Source organism: Ictalurus punctatus, chromosome 26 (assembly GCF_001660625.3).
Source record: "Ictalurus punctatus breed USDA103 chromosome 26, Coco_2.0, whole genome shotgun sequence".
Taxonomy (NCBI): Eukaryota; Metazoa; Chordata; class Actinopteri; order Siluriformes; family Ictaluridae; genus Ictalurus; species Ictalurus punctatus.
In genome coordinates this window covers 17,737,122-17,749,187 of record NC_030441.2, presented here as the reverse complement: position 1 = coordinate 17,749,187, position 12,066 = coordinate 17,737,122, and the positions used below count along the sequence as shown (strand labels likewise).

General features: G+C 46.6%; 2 protein-coding genes across 5 annotated transcripts; both read left to right on the top strand.

Moving 5' to 3' along the window:
* Positions 1-76: 76 nt before the first annotated feature.
* acta1a (actin alpha 1, skeletal muscle a) lies at positions 77-5,834 on the top strand. Of its 3 annotated transcripts, none has more exons than XM_017457381.3 (7): positions 77-130; positions 2,928-3,069; positions 3,552-3,876; positions 4,175-4,336; positions 4,433-4,624; positions 4,709-4,890; positions 5,179-5,834. In XM_017457381.3, the coding sequence occupies exons 2-7, from the start codon at positions 2,941-2,943 to the stop codon at positions 5,320-5,322; spliced, it is 1,134 nt and encodes a 377-aa protein (XP_017312870.1). In that variant the 5' UTR covers positions 77-130; positions 2,928-2,940; the 3' UTR covers positions 5,323-5,834. The 3 variants fall into 3 exon arrangements, with proteins under 3 accessions (XP_017312870.1, XP_017312869.1, XP_017312868.1); XM_017457380.3 differs by lacking the exon at positions 77-130 and adding an exon at positions 434-656; XM_017457379.3 differs by lacking the exon at positions 77-130 and adding an exon at positions 1,937-2,148.
* A 1,438-nt stretch (positions 5,835-7,272) lies between these two features.
* On the top strand, positions 7,273-11,945 carry ccsapa (centriole, cilia and spindle-associated protein a). 2 transcript variants are annotated; one of them, XM_017457207.3, is made up of 4 exons: positions 7,273-7,627; positions 8,601-8,899; positions 10,778-10,950; positions 11,089-11,945. In XM_017457207.3, exons 1-4 carry the CDS (start codon positions 7,294-7,296, stop codon positions 11,147-11,149), a joined length of 867 nt encoding a protein of 288 aa, XP_017312696.1. In that variant the 5' UTR covers positions 7,273-7,293; the 3' UTR covers positions 11,150-11,945. The 2 variants fall into 2 exon arrangements, with proteins under 2 accessions (XP_017312696.1, XP_053532253.1); XM_053676278.1 differs by lacking the exon at positions 11,089-11,945 and having other exon boundaries at positions 10,778-10,954.
* The last annotated feature ends 121 nt before the right edge of the window (positions 11,946-12,066 follow it).

Sequence of the window (12,066 nt, the reverse complement as noted above, 5' to 3'; positions counted from 1 at the left end):
GTTTCTGGAAGTAAACTTGGCTCACACGAGCCGATGTACATCACCCCAATGTCAGATAACGCTGTAATGCCATAAAAGGCTAACAACCGTCGTGGAAATTAGACAACGCTCGCAGACTCGTCCTCTGAAGGTAAAAAGGTTTATTACAGAAAGACGGTTAATACAGGAGAGAATAAAGCAGGAGAGAATAATGAGAGCGCTCTGGAGCGCTCGCGCTGAACCGCTGCTATAGATATGAAACGCAGAGCACGACATACGAAATCACTCCATGTAATGCTTCCCTCAATGCAATACACGCTATTTCTTATATCATTGACCGCAATACACGATGACTTCATAAAATTCTAATTCTAAACTCTGAAATCTTGACTCCCTTCCGTAGAGACAGCAATACACCATGACTTCATTAAATTCTCAATTCTAAATTCTAAATTCTTGATGATTCCTACCAGTCAGTGGTAAGGCTGCATCTTTCGCTCTGCTTAACAAAGGGAAAACCGCCTGCGTGTTAACACGGTCTTCGGGGTGAAACTTTTCTACGTGCCTCCTCCGGTTTACTTGTTGTCCAGAAAAGCTGACAAGACTCGCGCAGCCCAGACAGGAGACGCCAAATTCTCGTGGAAATTAGACGACGCTCGCAGACTCGTCCTCTGAAGGTAAAAAGGTTTATTACAGAAAGACGGTTAATACAGGATAGAATAAAGCAGGAGAGAATAATGAGAGCGCTCTGAAGTGCTCGTGCTGAACCGCTACTATAGATATGAAACGCAGAGCAGTTCAAACAGTTTTAGGATCTTGGAAGATGTTTAGACGAACCTCGAACAGAAGAACATGTTTGTGTCTGTACGCAGATAAACATTCTGTACGGATCTCAGTGACATGACATGGCCTTCTCAGGCGTTATCCTCAGACTTATTACAAAGTAAAAATGAGTCATTTCCCCTCACTTTTCCTCCATTTCATCATTACAAAATATGATAACTAAAATTCACAGAGAAATTACTATGCTGTGAATACATCAGAACTTCAGAATCCTTTCACACTCTATTAAACATAAAACAGACATAAAGAAGGAGCTAAATCTGTTTTTGTGGATATAAAGTATCCTGTCGTCAAGCAAGCTCATTTTAGGGTGAAATGAGAGTCGTCATGGTCAAAGGAATATTTACAGTAGGTGTGAAATGGAGGTCAGCGGGTCGTCAGTGACGCTGGGAGGATCTGATACCCGGTCAGGTTTAGGATACGAGTCAGGTTGGTCATCATAGGGATCGTACTCAGTCTGTGTCAACATCAGCGTCTGGTCATTAGTGATTTCGACGAGCGTGAGAGACCGCTCCGAACGAGAGCAACAATACAAGGCAAGATGAGCAAGACGAGAAGAATTATTGCACCTATTGATAGACAGACGGTTAACATCCACGAGCCTCATCCCCCGAGTACTGAGTTCAGCCAATCAAACCCCGTCTCGCTAGTCTGCGGAGGGTTGCGTATCGCAGACCGCATGTGTTCAATGATAGAACAATCATTATGTGTCTGCGTGACGCGGGGACGTGTGACGTCGTGTGGGTAGCACTGTTTAGTCTTCTGATGAAAGGCGATACAGAACGGTTTACAGACGCGGCCAATATCTTGGCATACGGGCTTTTAACTACTAACTGTCGTCCAATCTGCAGCAACAGTCTACTAAAGAACTTTGCAGGCTTATGTGGGACTTATAGAAATCACGTCGCCTTAGGCACTTAGTCCCGTCACCACGATCAGCTAAATACCAAATTTGGGTAAAAGTGTGTGCGCCATGCAAAGACTTCAATCCTACAATGACTTCATAAAATTCTAATTCTAATTCTAAAATCTCGACTCCCATCCACACAGACAGCAATACACCATGACTTCATAAAACTCTAATTCTAAATTCTAAATTCTTGATGATTCCTAGCAGTCAGTGGTACGGGCTGCGTCGGTCTTTCACTCTGCACAATAAAGGGAAAACCGCCTGCGTGTTAACACGGTCTTCGGGGTGAAACTTTTCTACGTGCGTCCTCTGGTTTTCTTGTTGTCCAGAAAAGCTGAAAAGACTCGCGCAGCCCAGACAGGAGACGCCAAATTCTCGTGGAAATTAGACAACGCTCGGAGACTCGTCCTCTGAAGGTAAAAAGGTTTATTACAGAAAGACGGTTAATACAGGAGAGAATAAAGCAGGAGAGAATAATGAGAGCGCTCTGAAGTGCTCGTGCTGAACCGCTACTATAGATATGAAACGCAGAGCACGACATACTTCTGTATACCCATAAGAAGCGGTTTGAGGCAGTTCAAACAGTTTTAGGATCTTGGAAGATGTTTAGACGAACCTCGAACAGAAGAACATGTTTGTGTCTGTACGCAGATAAACATTCTGTACGGATCTCAGTGACATGACATGGCCTTCTCAGGCGTTATCCTCAGATGAACATGAACAAACTTCTCTACACGGTGTGCGGTCTCGGGAGTTTTGCAGAATTGTTCAGTCATGTGCACTCGTGAAATCCACCCTGCAGTACAGACGATGCTGAGTGCCGCCCCTTCACTTATACACACGTAAACTGCTCGTCGTGTCCATTAGCTTCTTTGCTTGCATCCCATTGTCTCTACTAACTGCCGTGATGAACACGTGTAATCGTAAATAGAATTACGATGAGAAAAAGTCAAATCGTTGAAACCCAACCTTTCACGCGTGTGCTTGACTATGAATGAAGTGACGGTGATGTCTTACTGAGCACCTTCTTCTTTCCACATTTCAAAAAACATAACAGGAGGAGAATTTTTTTTTTTATGGACTAAAATATATGCACTTTTAATGTAGTCCCAGTAGGCATAGGTTAGAATACACACTTAGGTGTATTGTGTGTGTGTGTGTCTGTTTCATTCCTCATCGTGTGCTTCTATTTCAGGAACCCATTCAACATGTGGTACGACGAAGAGACCACCGCCCTGGTGTGCGATAACGGTTCCGGCGTGGTGAAGGCTGGTTTCGCCGGAGATGACGCCCCCAGGGCCGTCTTCCCGTCCATCGTCGGTTGCCCTCGTCACCAGGTTGGTCCTGGGATGCTATACATTTCCGCACTCACCGTAGACGTCATTTCCGGCTCCACCTGGTGGCTGTTAGGAGCCAGTTCCACTATTTCCTCCTGTAGCGGATCTGCAGGTGTCCGACAACGTCGACAAGCAGCTTAAAATACTGTAAAAAAAATAGTAATAGACATTTTGTACGAAACAATGAAACGAAAACAATGTAAAGCTGTCAAATAATGTATCGTGATACCCATACCATAGCACTCACCTCAGACTATGAATGATAAAACATAATTAGAGCTAGCGTCGCTAATGCTAACGTTCTTTTCCTGAGGTTTTGTTCACTACAGCCACAAATATATCTGCGCTTTTCAAACTGTGCAGCAGCTTTAATTAGTAGTTTCTGTATTGCTTAAATATCTGCAAGATATTTAGATATACAGCAAGATCTGTCGATGAGTACAGATGCATTCCATCTGATTGTATTTCTTGTCTCTTTCCAGGGTGTCATGGTCGGTATGGGTCAGAAAGACTGCTATGTTGGAGATGAGGCCCAGAGCAAGAGAGGTATCCTGACTCTGAAGTACCCCATTGAGCACGGCATCATCACCAACTGGGACGATATGGAGAATATCTGGCACCACACCTTCTACAACGAGCTGCGTGTGGCCCCTGAGGAACACCCCATCCTGCTCACAGAGGCGCCCCTGAACCCCAAGGCCAACCGTGAGAAGATGACCCAGATCATGTTTGAGACCTTCAACGTTCCCGCCATGTACGTGGCCATCCAGGCCGTGCTGTCCCTGTACGCCTCCGGCCGTACCACCGGTAAGTATCATAACCAACATCGGTTTATGATTCGCTTGCATGAACATAATTTTCTAAAGTTTTACATGTTCATTAAATATTAAGTCATTTCTCCCTTGAACCAGAAAAGAATAAGAACAACAGATGTGTTCGGATGGATTTCGGTTTGGGGAGAAATCAAAGTTTGTCAGTTTCCCTTGCACTTTACTTTGTAGGGAGCAGAGGGCGCCAGAGGGTGCTAAAATTATAAACCACTTCTTTAAAATGAGTCATTTTATATATATATATAAATATATGTGTGTGTGTTGACCCTGTTCAGGTATTGTGCTGGACTCTGGTGACGGTGTGACACACAATGTGCCCATATATGAGGGTTACGCCTTGCCCCACGCCATCATGCGTCTGGATCTGGCTGGTCGTGATCTGACTGACTACCTGATGAAGATCCTGACTGAGCGTGGCTATGCTTTCGTCACCACTGGTGTGTGTCTCATCCGATCGCTCGTTAAATGGCATTTCTGGGTGCAGCCCTAAAAGTGAGATGTTTAAAAAAAATTCAATATCTGGTTCCTTCCAGCCGAGCGTGAGATTGTGCGTGACATCAAGGAGAAGCTGTGCTATGTCGCCCTGGACTTTGAGAACGAGATGGCCGCCGCCGCCTCCTCCACCTCCCTCGAGAAGAGCTACGAGCTTCCCGATGGTCAGGTGATCACCATTGGCAACGAACGTTTCCGCTGCCCGGAGACTCTCTTCCAGCCTTCCTTCATCGGTACGTACCAGAGCAAGCTTTTTCAACATCTCTATCTTTCTGGACTTGAAAGCTAAAAGCTGTTTACTCATGCTCCACGTGCAGGCATGGAGTCCACTGGCATCCATGAGACCGCCTACAACAGCATCATGAAGTGCGACATTGACATCAGGAAGGACCTGTACGCCAACAGCGTCCTGTCTGGCGGCACCACCATGTACCCCGGGATCGCTGATCGTATGCAGAAGGAGATCACTGCCCTGGCCCCCAGCACAATGAAGATCAAGGTATGTTCTTCTCTAGGTTTTTTAATCAACCACAGTACTATCAATCATCATATCAGACGTAGTCAGCAAAAATACGTGAAATTCCTTGCTTACAAAGGTCCGGATAAGAGACTAGCGTGACCGAACAGCGATGAACTATGAGTTCACGGCGATAAATACGACACATCGATTTAACTAGTGCCACATACACAGACGAGACACCTGTTTTGAACATGACGCACAGAATAAACGCGCACTCCTCTATCCAATCGTCATTCCGACTCATTTTGTTTCCCCTCCTCTGTCTAGATCATCGCTCTCCCCGAGCGCAAGTACTCCGTTTGGATCGGTGGCTCCATCCTGGCGTCCCTGTCTACCTTCCAGCAGATGTGGATCAGCAAGCAGGACTACGACGAGGCCGGTCCCACCATCGTCCACCGCAAGTGCTTCTAAGTTCTCGGCCTCTACCGGACCGACCTCTCGCTCGGGAACTCGCTCTCACGGGTTTTTGAGCTGTCATTATTTCATAACAGCAGATTCATGCCTCCCAGATTACAGACATATCAACACAGGGGGTAAAAACAAGGAATCGTGTACACTCTGTTGTATGGGGATTATTTACTGACGTGAAGGAACCATGTTCCTTTATGTGAATGAACTTTACGTGAAGGAACCACGTTACTGCCGGGAAGGGAAAAAAGGATTCCGATACCAATCGTCAGCGTCATTAAGCTACGACAGCAGAGTGACACCGACCGGACACCAAGGATCGGGCGATCAAACGTTTCATCCTTCAGCAACACAACGCTTCCCTTTTCAACCACTGTACCGTGTATCCGATTGTCTCGAGTCCTTTTCTACTCCTGTCCGTGTTTTTGTTGTTGTTTGTTTTCTTCTTCTTTTCTGCCCGATGATCAACATACCAAAAATGGGGGAAAAAAATAATAAAATATCTCTTTTTAACATATTTTCGTTCTTCTGGTTGCTTTATATCCTGCTTGTATTCAGTCGTGCTGTAAATTTGGGTTTGCGGTAGCGGTTAGCACGTGCGCCTCACGCCTCCAGGGTCAGGGGTTCGTTTCCCAGCGTGACCCTGTGTGTGTGGAGTTCGCATGTTCTCCCCGTGCTGCGGGGGTTTCCTCCGGGTACTCCGGTTTCCTCCTCCAGTCCAAACACATGCATGGTAGGCTGACTGGCGTGTCCAAAGTGTCCGTAGTGTATGAATGGGTGTGTGAGTGTGTATGTGATTGTGCCCTGCGATAGATTGGCACCATGTCCACGGTGTACCCCGCCTCGTCCCCCGTGCACCCTGGGATAGGCTCCAGGTTCCCCGGTATAGAAACTGGATGATAATGATAATAGTAATGATAGTTCTAGTAATGTCAATAACTTGCATGTCATCAGAACGTTATCAGAAAATCTAACACGTGTATAAAGGGAACCCCCTTTTAATTACACCCTTGTAATTAATTGCCTAATTACTGTGTTATCAGAGCTGTTCAGTATACAGCCGGTAAGCTGATAATTACATGTAATTACATTCCCAGTGACATGATGCTCATTTAAAAAGCAGTATAATCACCAGTCTGATTATCTTCTGATATGTTTCTCCTCCACTGCATCATCAGGTGGAAACGGAAAGGTGTGCGCGCTCACGCGAGCCTCGCACCAGAAAAACATACACGCCAGCGCGCGCTCCCGTACGCGTTCCTCTACTCTCGCGCATGCGCACCGTCAAGCGCACAGGGCGCGACATCCTTCTGCTCTTGCTGGTGCTGATGGGATTGTAAATACTCCCTGACCTGCTTTCTTCCTAACGCAAGAACTTCTCCGAAATCCCCACCTGCTTTCTGCAGGAATGCGCGAGGAACGCGTGAGGATATGACGTGGAGCGGCGTGTTTCCGTTCAGCTCGAATCTCGGAGTTTAAAGAGGCCAGAGAGGTAAGAGCGCAGCTGTTTACCTCCTCAGCGCAGGTAGTGCAGACATCCAGACAGCTCCAGCATGTTCTCCACATGTGTTCTCTACAGGTTCTCTACAGGTTCTCCAAATGCGCATGCAATTACGAGCTATTAATGAGCAAATAATAAACTAGTCCATTAATTATGCATGCATGAGTACACACAGTGGTGGGGAATTATTCATATATAGGCTATATATAGATATATATATGAAGTAAACTGTAGTCAGTACGAGAGCAGCAGTAACATGAGCCTATAAACTGCCACTGAGTGTGGAAACTGCGGTGTATGTATTATGTAAGACATAATAAATAAATAATCGGAGAAGCGCGCGCGGGTCCTGCTGCAGAGAAACTGGAGCAACGGTGTTGAATTAGATCCTGTTCATCAGTGTCCAGCTCACTTTTACGTTTTACCTCGTCCTCTGTACCTGTGCAAGGTGCCCGGCGTCGATTCCAGCCCGAATGACGAGCCCCAGCAACGCGGCCGCCAAGAAGGTCCGCACCGAGTACATGAAGAAGTTCCGCGAGCCGAAATGGGAGACGTTCTCCAAGTGCTACCAGGACTCGGTGAAGTACAGGCTGAGCCGCCGGGTGATGGAGCAGACGCACCGGCCGCTGTTCGCGGACAGCTGGGACAGCGGGTCGGACTCCAGCGGCAGGTCCAGCCCCGGGGTCAGAGGTGACAGATCGACGGAGTCCTCAAACCCGCACCCGTGCTCCTCCGAGAGCGCAGAGACGCCCAAGGTGAACACGGAACAGGACACGGACACGCCGGGGCAGAACTCGCATCCCGTAGGTAGGTTCCTCGATCCCAGCTCGCCTCCTGGACAGCGAGACATCTCCACCCAAAAAGTATAGATCCGTTATACCGAAACGGGCGTTGCGTGTTACATAACGTTCTCCTTTACTGTCGATATGACGTGTTATTGTACCGATCTGAGGTCTCCGTGCACTGACGTGTCTGTTAGTTTCGTTCCATTACACTCTCTTTGCAGCACTGTGCATTGAGTGACTTGGACCGTGGACTGTTGAATAGAATAGAATGAAGTATATGCAGTACAATGTACACTAAACCCAATTCGCAGTATTTAAACAATAGTGCAATATACAATATAACATGCAAGTACAGCGTCATGAATTCCGTATTAAGTCAATTAATTAAGAGCCAGAAGAGATAAAAAAAAAAAAAGCCATTAATTAGACAGAGGTCAGAAAAAAAGGAAAAGCCTTGACATTCTGTCCCCCCTCACATCTGAAATGATGGCTACACCCATGTAATGTTCAGATTAAACATCAAGTTTTGACTCCGATTATAAAGACATGACGTCCCCTCCGTGATAAGCTGGGTCTCGTAGTTCTTTAAAATAAGCCTTGTGCTCCTTTGGGACTAAAAACCAGTCCTGCGGTTTTTAAGGTGTCCAGGCGTGTGATCCTGCGCTGAACTTTGTCCTGGTTAACGATGGAGGACAGTGGAGCGGTCCCCCGGAGGCATCAAGGATGATTTTTGACGTAAAAAAAGAAGCCTACAGTATGTACGTGCAAGACGAAGGATGGATTTAATACCTTCATTTATAGGACGTACAGTCCATACGTTAGTTTTAAGATTCCTTACTTTGTTTGTACGTGTAGAACTCGTATAGCTCGTACGGAAGTACGACTTCGTTTACTACGATCGAAGCAGATTTCCCATGATTTGACTTAACTGTATGAACGTGGTCCAACGTCAGTGCGTGAATCCACTCGGAATCTTTTCTTTTTATGAATCTCAGAGAATGGATACCAGCACGTCGCAGCGAACGGGCCGTCTGAGCTCGGAGTGAGACAGAGACACCGGGCTCCTCGGTCTGAACCCGGTGTCCCCCGGCGTGAACTCGACACCGACGAGTCCACCGACTCCACGCTGAGAAAACCGATCCGAGCCAAGAGCCAGCCGCCGGCCAGCGCCGCGGAGAGGACGTCCAACCGGGACAACAGACGCTCGAATATCCGCTACGACTGGACCGAGAGGAGCATGGAGGCCAGGGAGAAGAGGAGGCTCAACATGAAAGGCTCGGCGTCCGCCGGAGAGGTGAGTCACCAAGCCCGAGCGTTCTGATACGGCGTTCGTGACTGCGACCGAACACAAAGCACGGCTCGGTGTGAGAGAAAAAATGACGACGACGTCGAAGATCACGACGTACGATAGCTTCGTTCTGTCGCAGCGTAGCAGCGACGGCGTACATGAAGCGCTTCACGTGAACTTCGAACAGTGACACGTTATCGACGTCCTCACGGGTGTCGCCGCGGTAATGCTGGGGTGATAGGATTGTCTAGACAGACGCCTTTCTGGGGGGGGGCTTGTTCGAAACCCCTACCTTGGACCGGAATCTACTCAGAGGCAGTCTGTAATTTCTTACAGGACCGAGCCAATAAGAAATCAGTTCCAGCAGGGATCACCCCGCATGACCTCGATTCTGTTCTCCTGTCCCCGTCCGTGCATTCCAGGTGAAGTGTTACTTTAAAAAACCCCTGTTCATCGAAGCATCCAGAGATACCAGACGTACTGGATATCACAGCTCTACCGACCGGCCACACGATTCTAAATTATTCAGGCTGAGCCGAGGTCGGGTCGGGTATCCGACCCGTTCCATTCACTTAATTAGAACATCGGAAATGCGGCGGGAGCGTAAAGAAGTTTCACTGGTTGCTGCAGAAAGTCCTGACTACACATGCACAGATATGGGAATTCTGGATCGATGACAAGATCCGGTATTCGTATACGTCTACGATGCCGATGCAGATATACACGGATCTACACGATGTAATGAAATGAAACTATACACCGGGTGTTACAGATATTCGTTTGTGTAGGAAATTAACACATTTGCAGGGCAAACGTGAAAAAACTAAAAAAGTCTACCGACGCACAGCCACATCTGCTGCTTAAATGCACCGGAGCGCCACATGCTAACGCATCCTTAACCGGATTAACAAGTGTAAAAAAAATTTAAAACATACAAGTGGTTTTTTTTTTGTTTTTTTTTAAATGTGAGGCGGAATACCGTCGATATTCTCCTCAAACGCGAGTTTAAACTGTTAGTCGAATACATATTCCAGTCCGATGACGTCATTTATTTTAAAAAGCCAGCTAGCTAACTGTTAGTAAACTAGCTTGGGTTTGGGACACGAGTCTGAATTTGCATCTGGATAGAAAATAATACGGTTAGTGCTGTGGTAGTCTCACGAACCAGATTTTTTTAAGCCTGGCATGTTGCGTTATTAAAAACGGCCAAGAACTGCACGGCTCATTTGACAGACATTACAAGTGACAAACCACCGACCGTAGCCTGCTAGCAAACACGCGTCGGGAGAAACGCCAGAATATCTCCTTCACTCGCCGCTACAAAGACGTGATGCCGTGATATTTTTTTACAATCCTTCTCCAAAACGCTCATTTTGTCAGCGTTCGTATTCCCATTTGACCTGAAGCTTGTGACCAGAAAAGTGAACAAAGCGATATGTGACTTGTGGGCAGGGCTTTTGAGATTAGCATCGTATCAATCATCGTATCAATCACCGCAAGCAGCCGTCCAAGCAGCAAAACCTTAAAAAAGGATAGTGGTGGCCTAGCGGTTAAGGCTCTGGGTAACTGATTGGAAGGTCGGGGGTTCAAGCCCCATGACTGTTGGGCCCTTGAGCAAGGCCTTTAACTTAACCCTGTCTCCACCAGGGGGTGCTGTATCACCTCTGACCCCAACTTCCTAACATGCTAAGGTATGCGAATAAAAGAATTTCACTCTGCTTTAATGTATACGTGACCAATAAAGACTCGTTATCATTATTAAACCTTTTAACCCTCACATTTTGTGTTGCAGGGGTACCTTACGGCTACGTCCTGGAATGTAAAGTTTGTGAGTTTACATGAAAAAATGTGGTTGTTTTTCTGTTTTTTCTCATTCCCTTTCAGATCCACCGGGCCGACGTCGGGGTCCAGACACGCCGCGATTCTGAAAAACACCGGGCCTCGGAGCGTCGGAGAGCGAGGTCGGCCGATCTGGAGAAGTTGCGACGGTCCGAGCTTTCCGCAGCGGGCGATCGCTGGATTACCGAGTACATGCGCTGCTTCTCGGCCAGGCTGAGGTAAAAACCACCAGGATTGGACCTTGATCTAAGATGATCTTCAGATTTTTAATAGAGCGCTTCGTCAACTTTCCAAAAATCTGATGAATGTTACACCGAGTGTACATGACTGACGTGACAACGGACTTTCTGTTTCAGTTGTTGCACCGAGAATGGCCTGGACCATGCTGAGACCAAAAGACTTCCATTATGCTTATAGCTTGAAACTCAGGACACATAATGGGATATTTTTTCAGTATGGGTTCTTGTATAATCTTGCGTCTCGACATCAACTCTCACTGCCCAAGTTCCGTTCCGACTCAGAAGAATGTAAGAAAAGAACGGTTCAAATATCCGGAAGAATTCCCGATCCAAACCCTCGACCCAACCGTGACATCGATGAGAATGAAACGAAAGACCTAGGATGCTTCGTAACAACATCGCGGGTGGACAAATTGATTCCTAAGTGTAAGTTTTCCGTTCGTTTATTTTAACGGATCAGTGTAAAAAAAAAAAAAAAAAAATTCCGGTTCAGACAGTTAGATGAGAAATGGATACTACAGTCATGGAATTTTAGCTCGTTGGCTACAAGAACCGGTTAGCTAAACTAGCTAGCTTGCAATAACCTCGTAAGGTAACGCAGCTTCCTTCCTGTGGCGTGTCGGCTACGCAGCACGTCTCAATCTCTCCGTTCACATGTCTTTGACTCGACAAGGACATCGTTCCAGGAAGTCCATTCTTCGCTGATATTCTTGCGCTCACGCGGTGATTCGTTTCAACATGGCGCGTGGTGACTCTGGTTAGTATAAAATCACGGGTCGCAGGCTCAGATCTCAAACCGGCATCAGGGAACGTTTTAAAGCTTTCTGTTTGCGCAAAAAACGTAAACCTCCAGGTCTTTATTTCCATTCCATTTGAAAATCATGCTAATGGAAGGTAAAGAACAATCAAAAAGGCATGTTTAATGAACATCTGATCATTTTAATAGAATATGTGACTAACTATCAGTCTGTACAGGGTTTTTTTTTTTGGGGGGGGGATAGGGGTTTGTGATTGTCGCGGCCGAAAACGCTCGATTTTGAGGCGGCTTTTTAAAAAAAAAAAATTTGCGATGCACTTTGCGAGTTTTTTTTTTTT

Excerpts from the sequence above, each read along its gene's own strand:
- acta1a (XM_017457381.3), top strand. The coding sequence starts at position 2,941 with ATGTGGTACGACGAAGAGACCACCGCCCTGGTGTGCGATAACGGTTCC. Across the intron at positions 3,877-4,174 it reads CGCCTCCGGCCGTACCACCG|GTATTGTGCTGGACTCTGGT; the intron begins GTAAGTATCATA and ends GACCCTGTTCAG. Across the intron at positions 4,625-4,708 it reads CTTCCAGCCTTCCTTCATCG|GCATGGAGTCCACTGGCATC; the intron begins GTACGTACCAGA and ends CTCCACGTGCAG.
- ccsapa (XM_017457207.3), top strand. The coding sequence starts at position 7,294 with ATGACGAGCCCCAGCAACGCGGCCGCCAAGAAGGTCCGCACCGAGTAC. Across the intron at positions 8,900-10,777 it reads GCTCGGCGTCCGCCGGAGAG|ATCCACCGGGCCGACGTCGG; the intron begins GTGAGTCACCAA and ends ATTCCCTTTCAG. Across the intron at positions 10,951-11,088 it reads TGCTTCTCGGCCAGGCTGAG|TTGTTGCACCGAGAATGGCC; the intron begins GTAAAAACCACC and ends TTTCTGTTTCAG.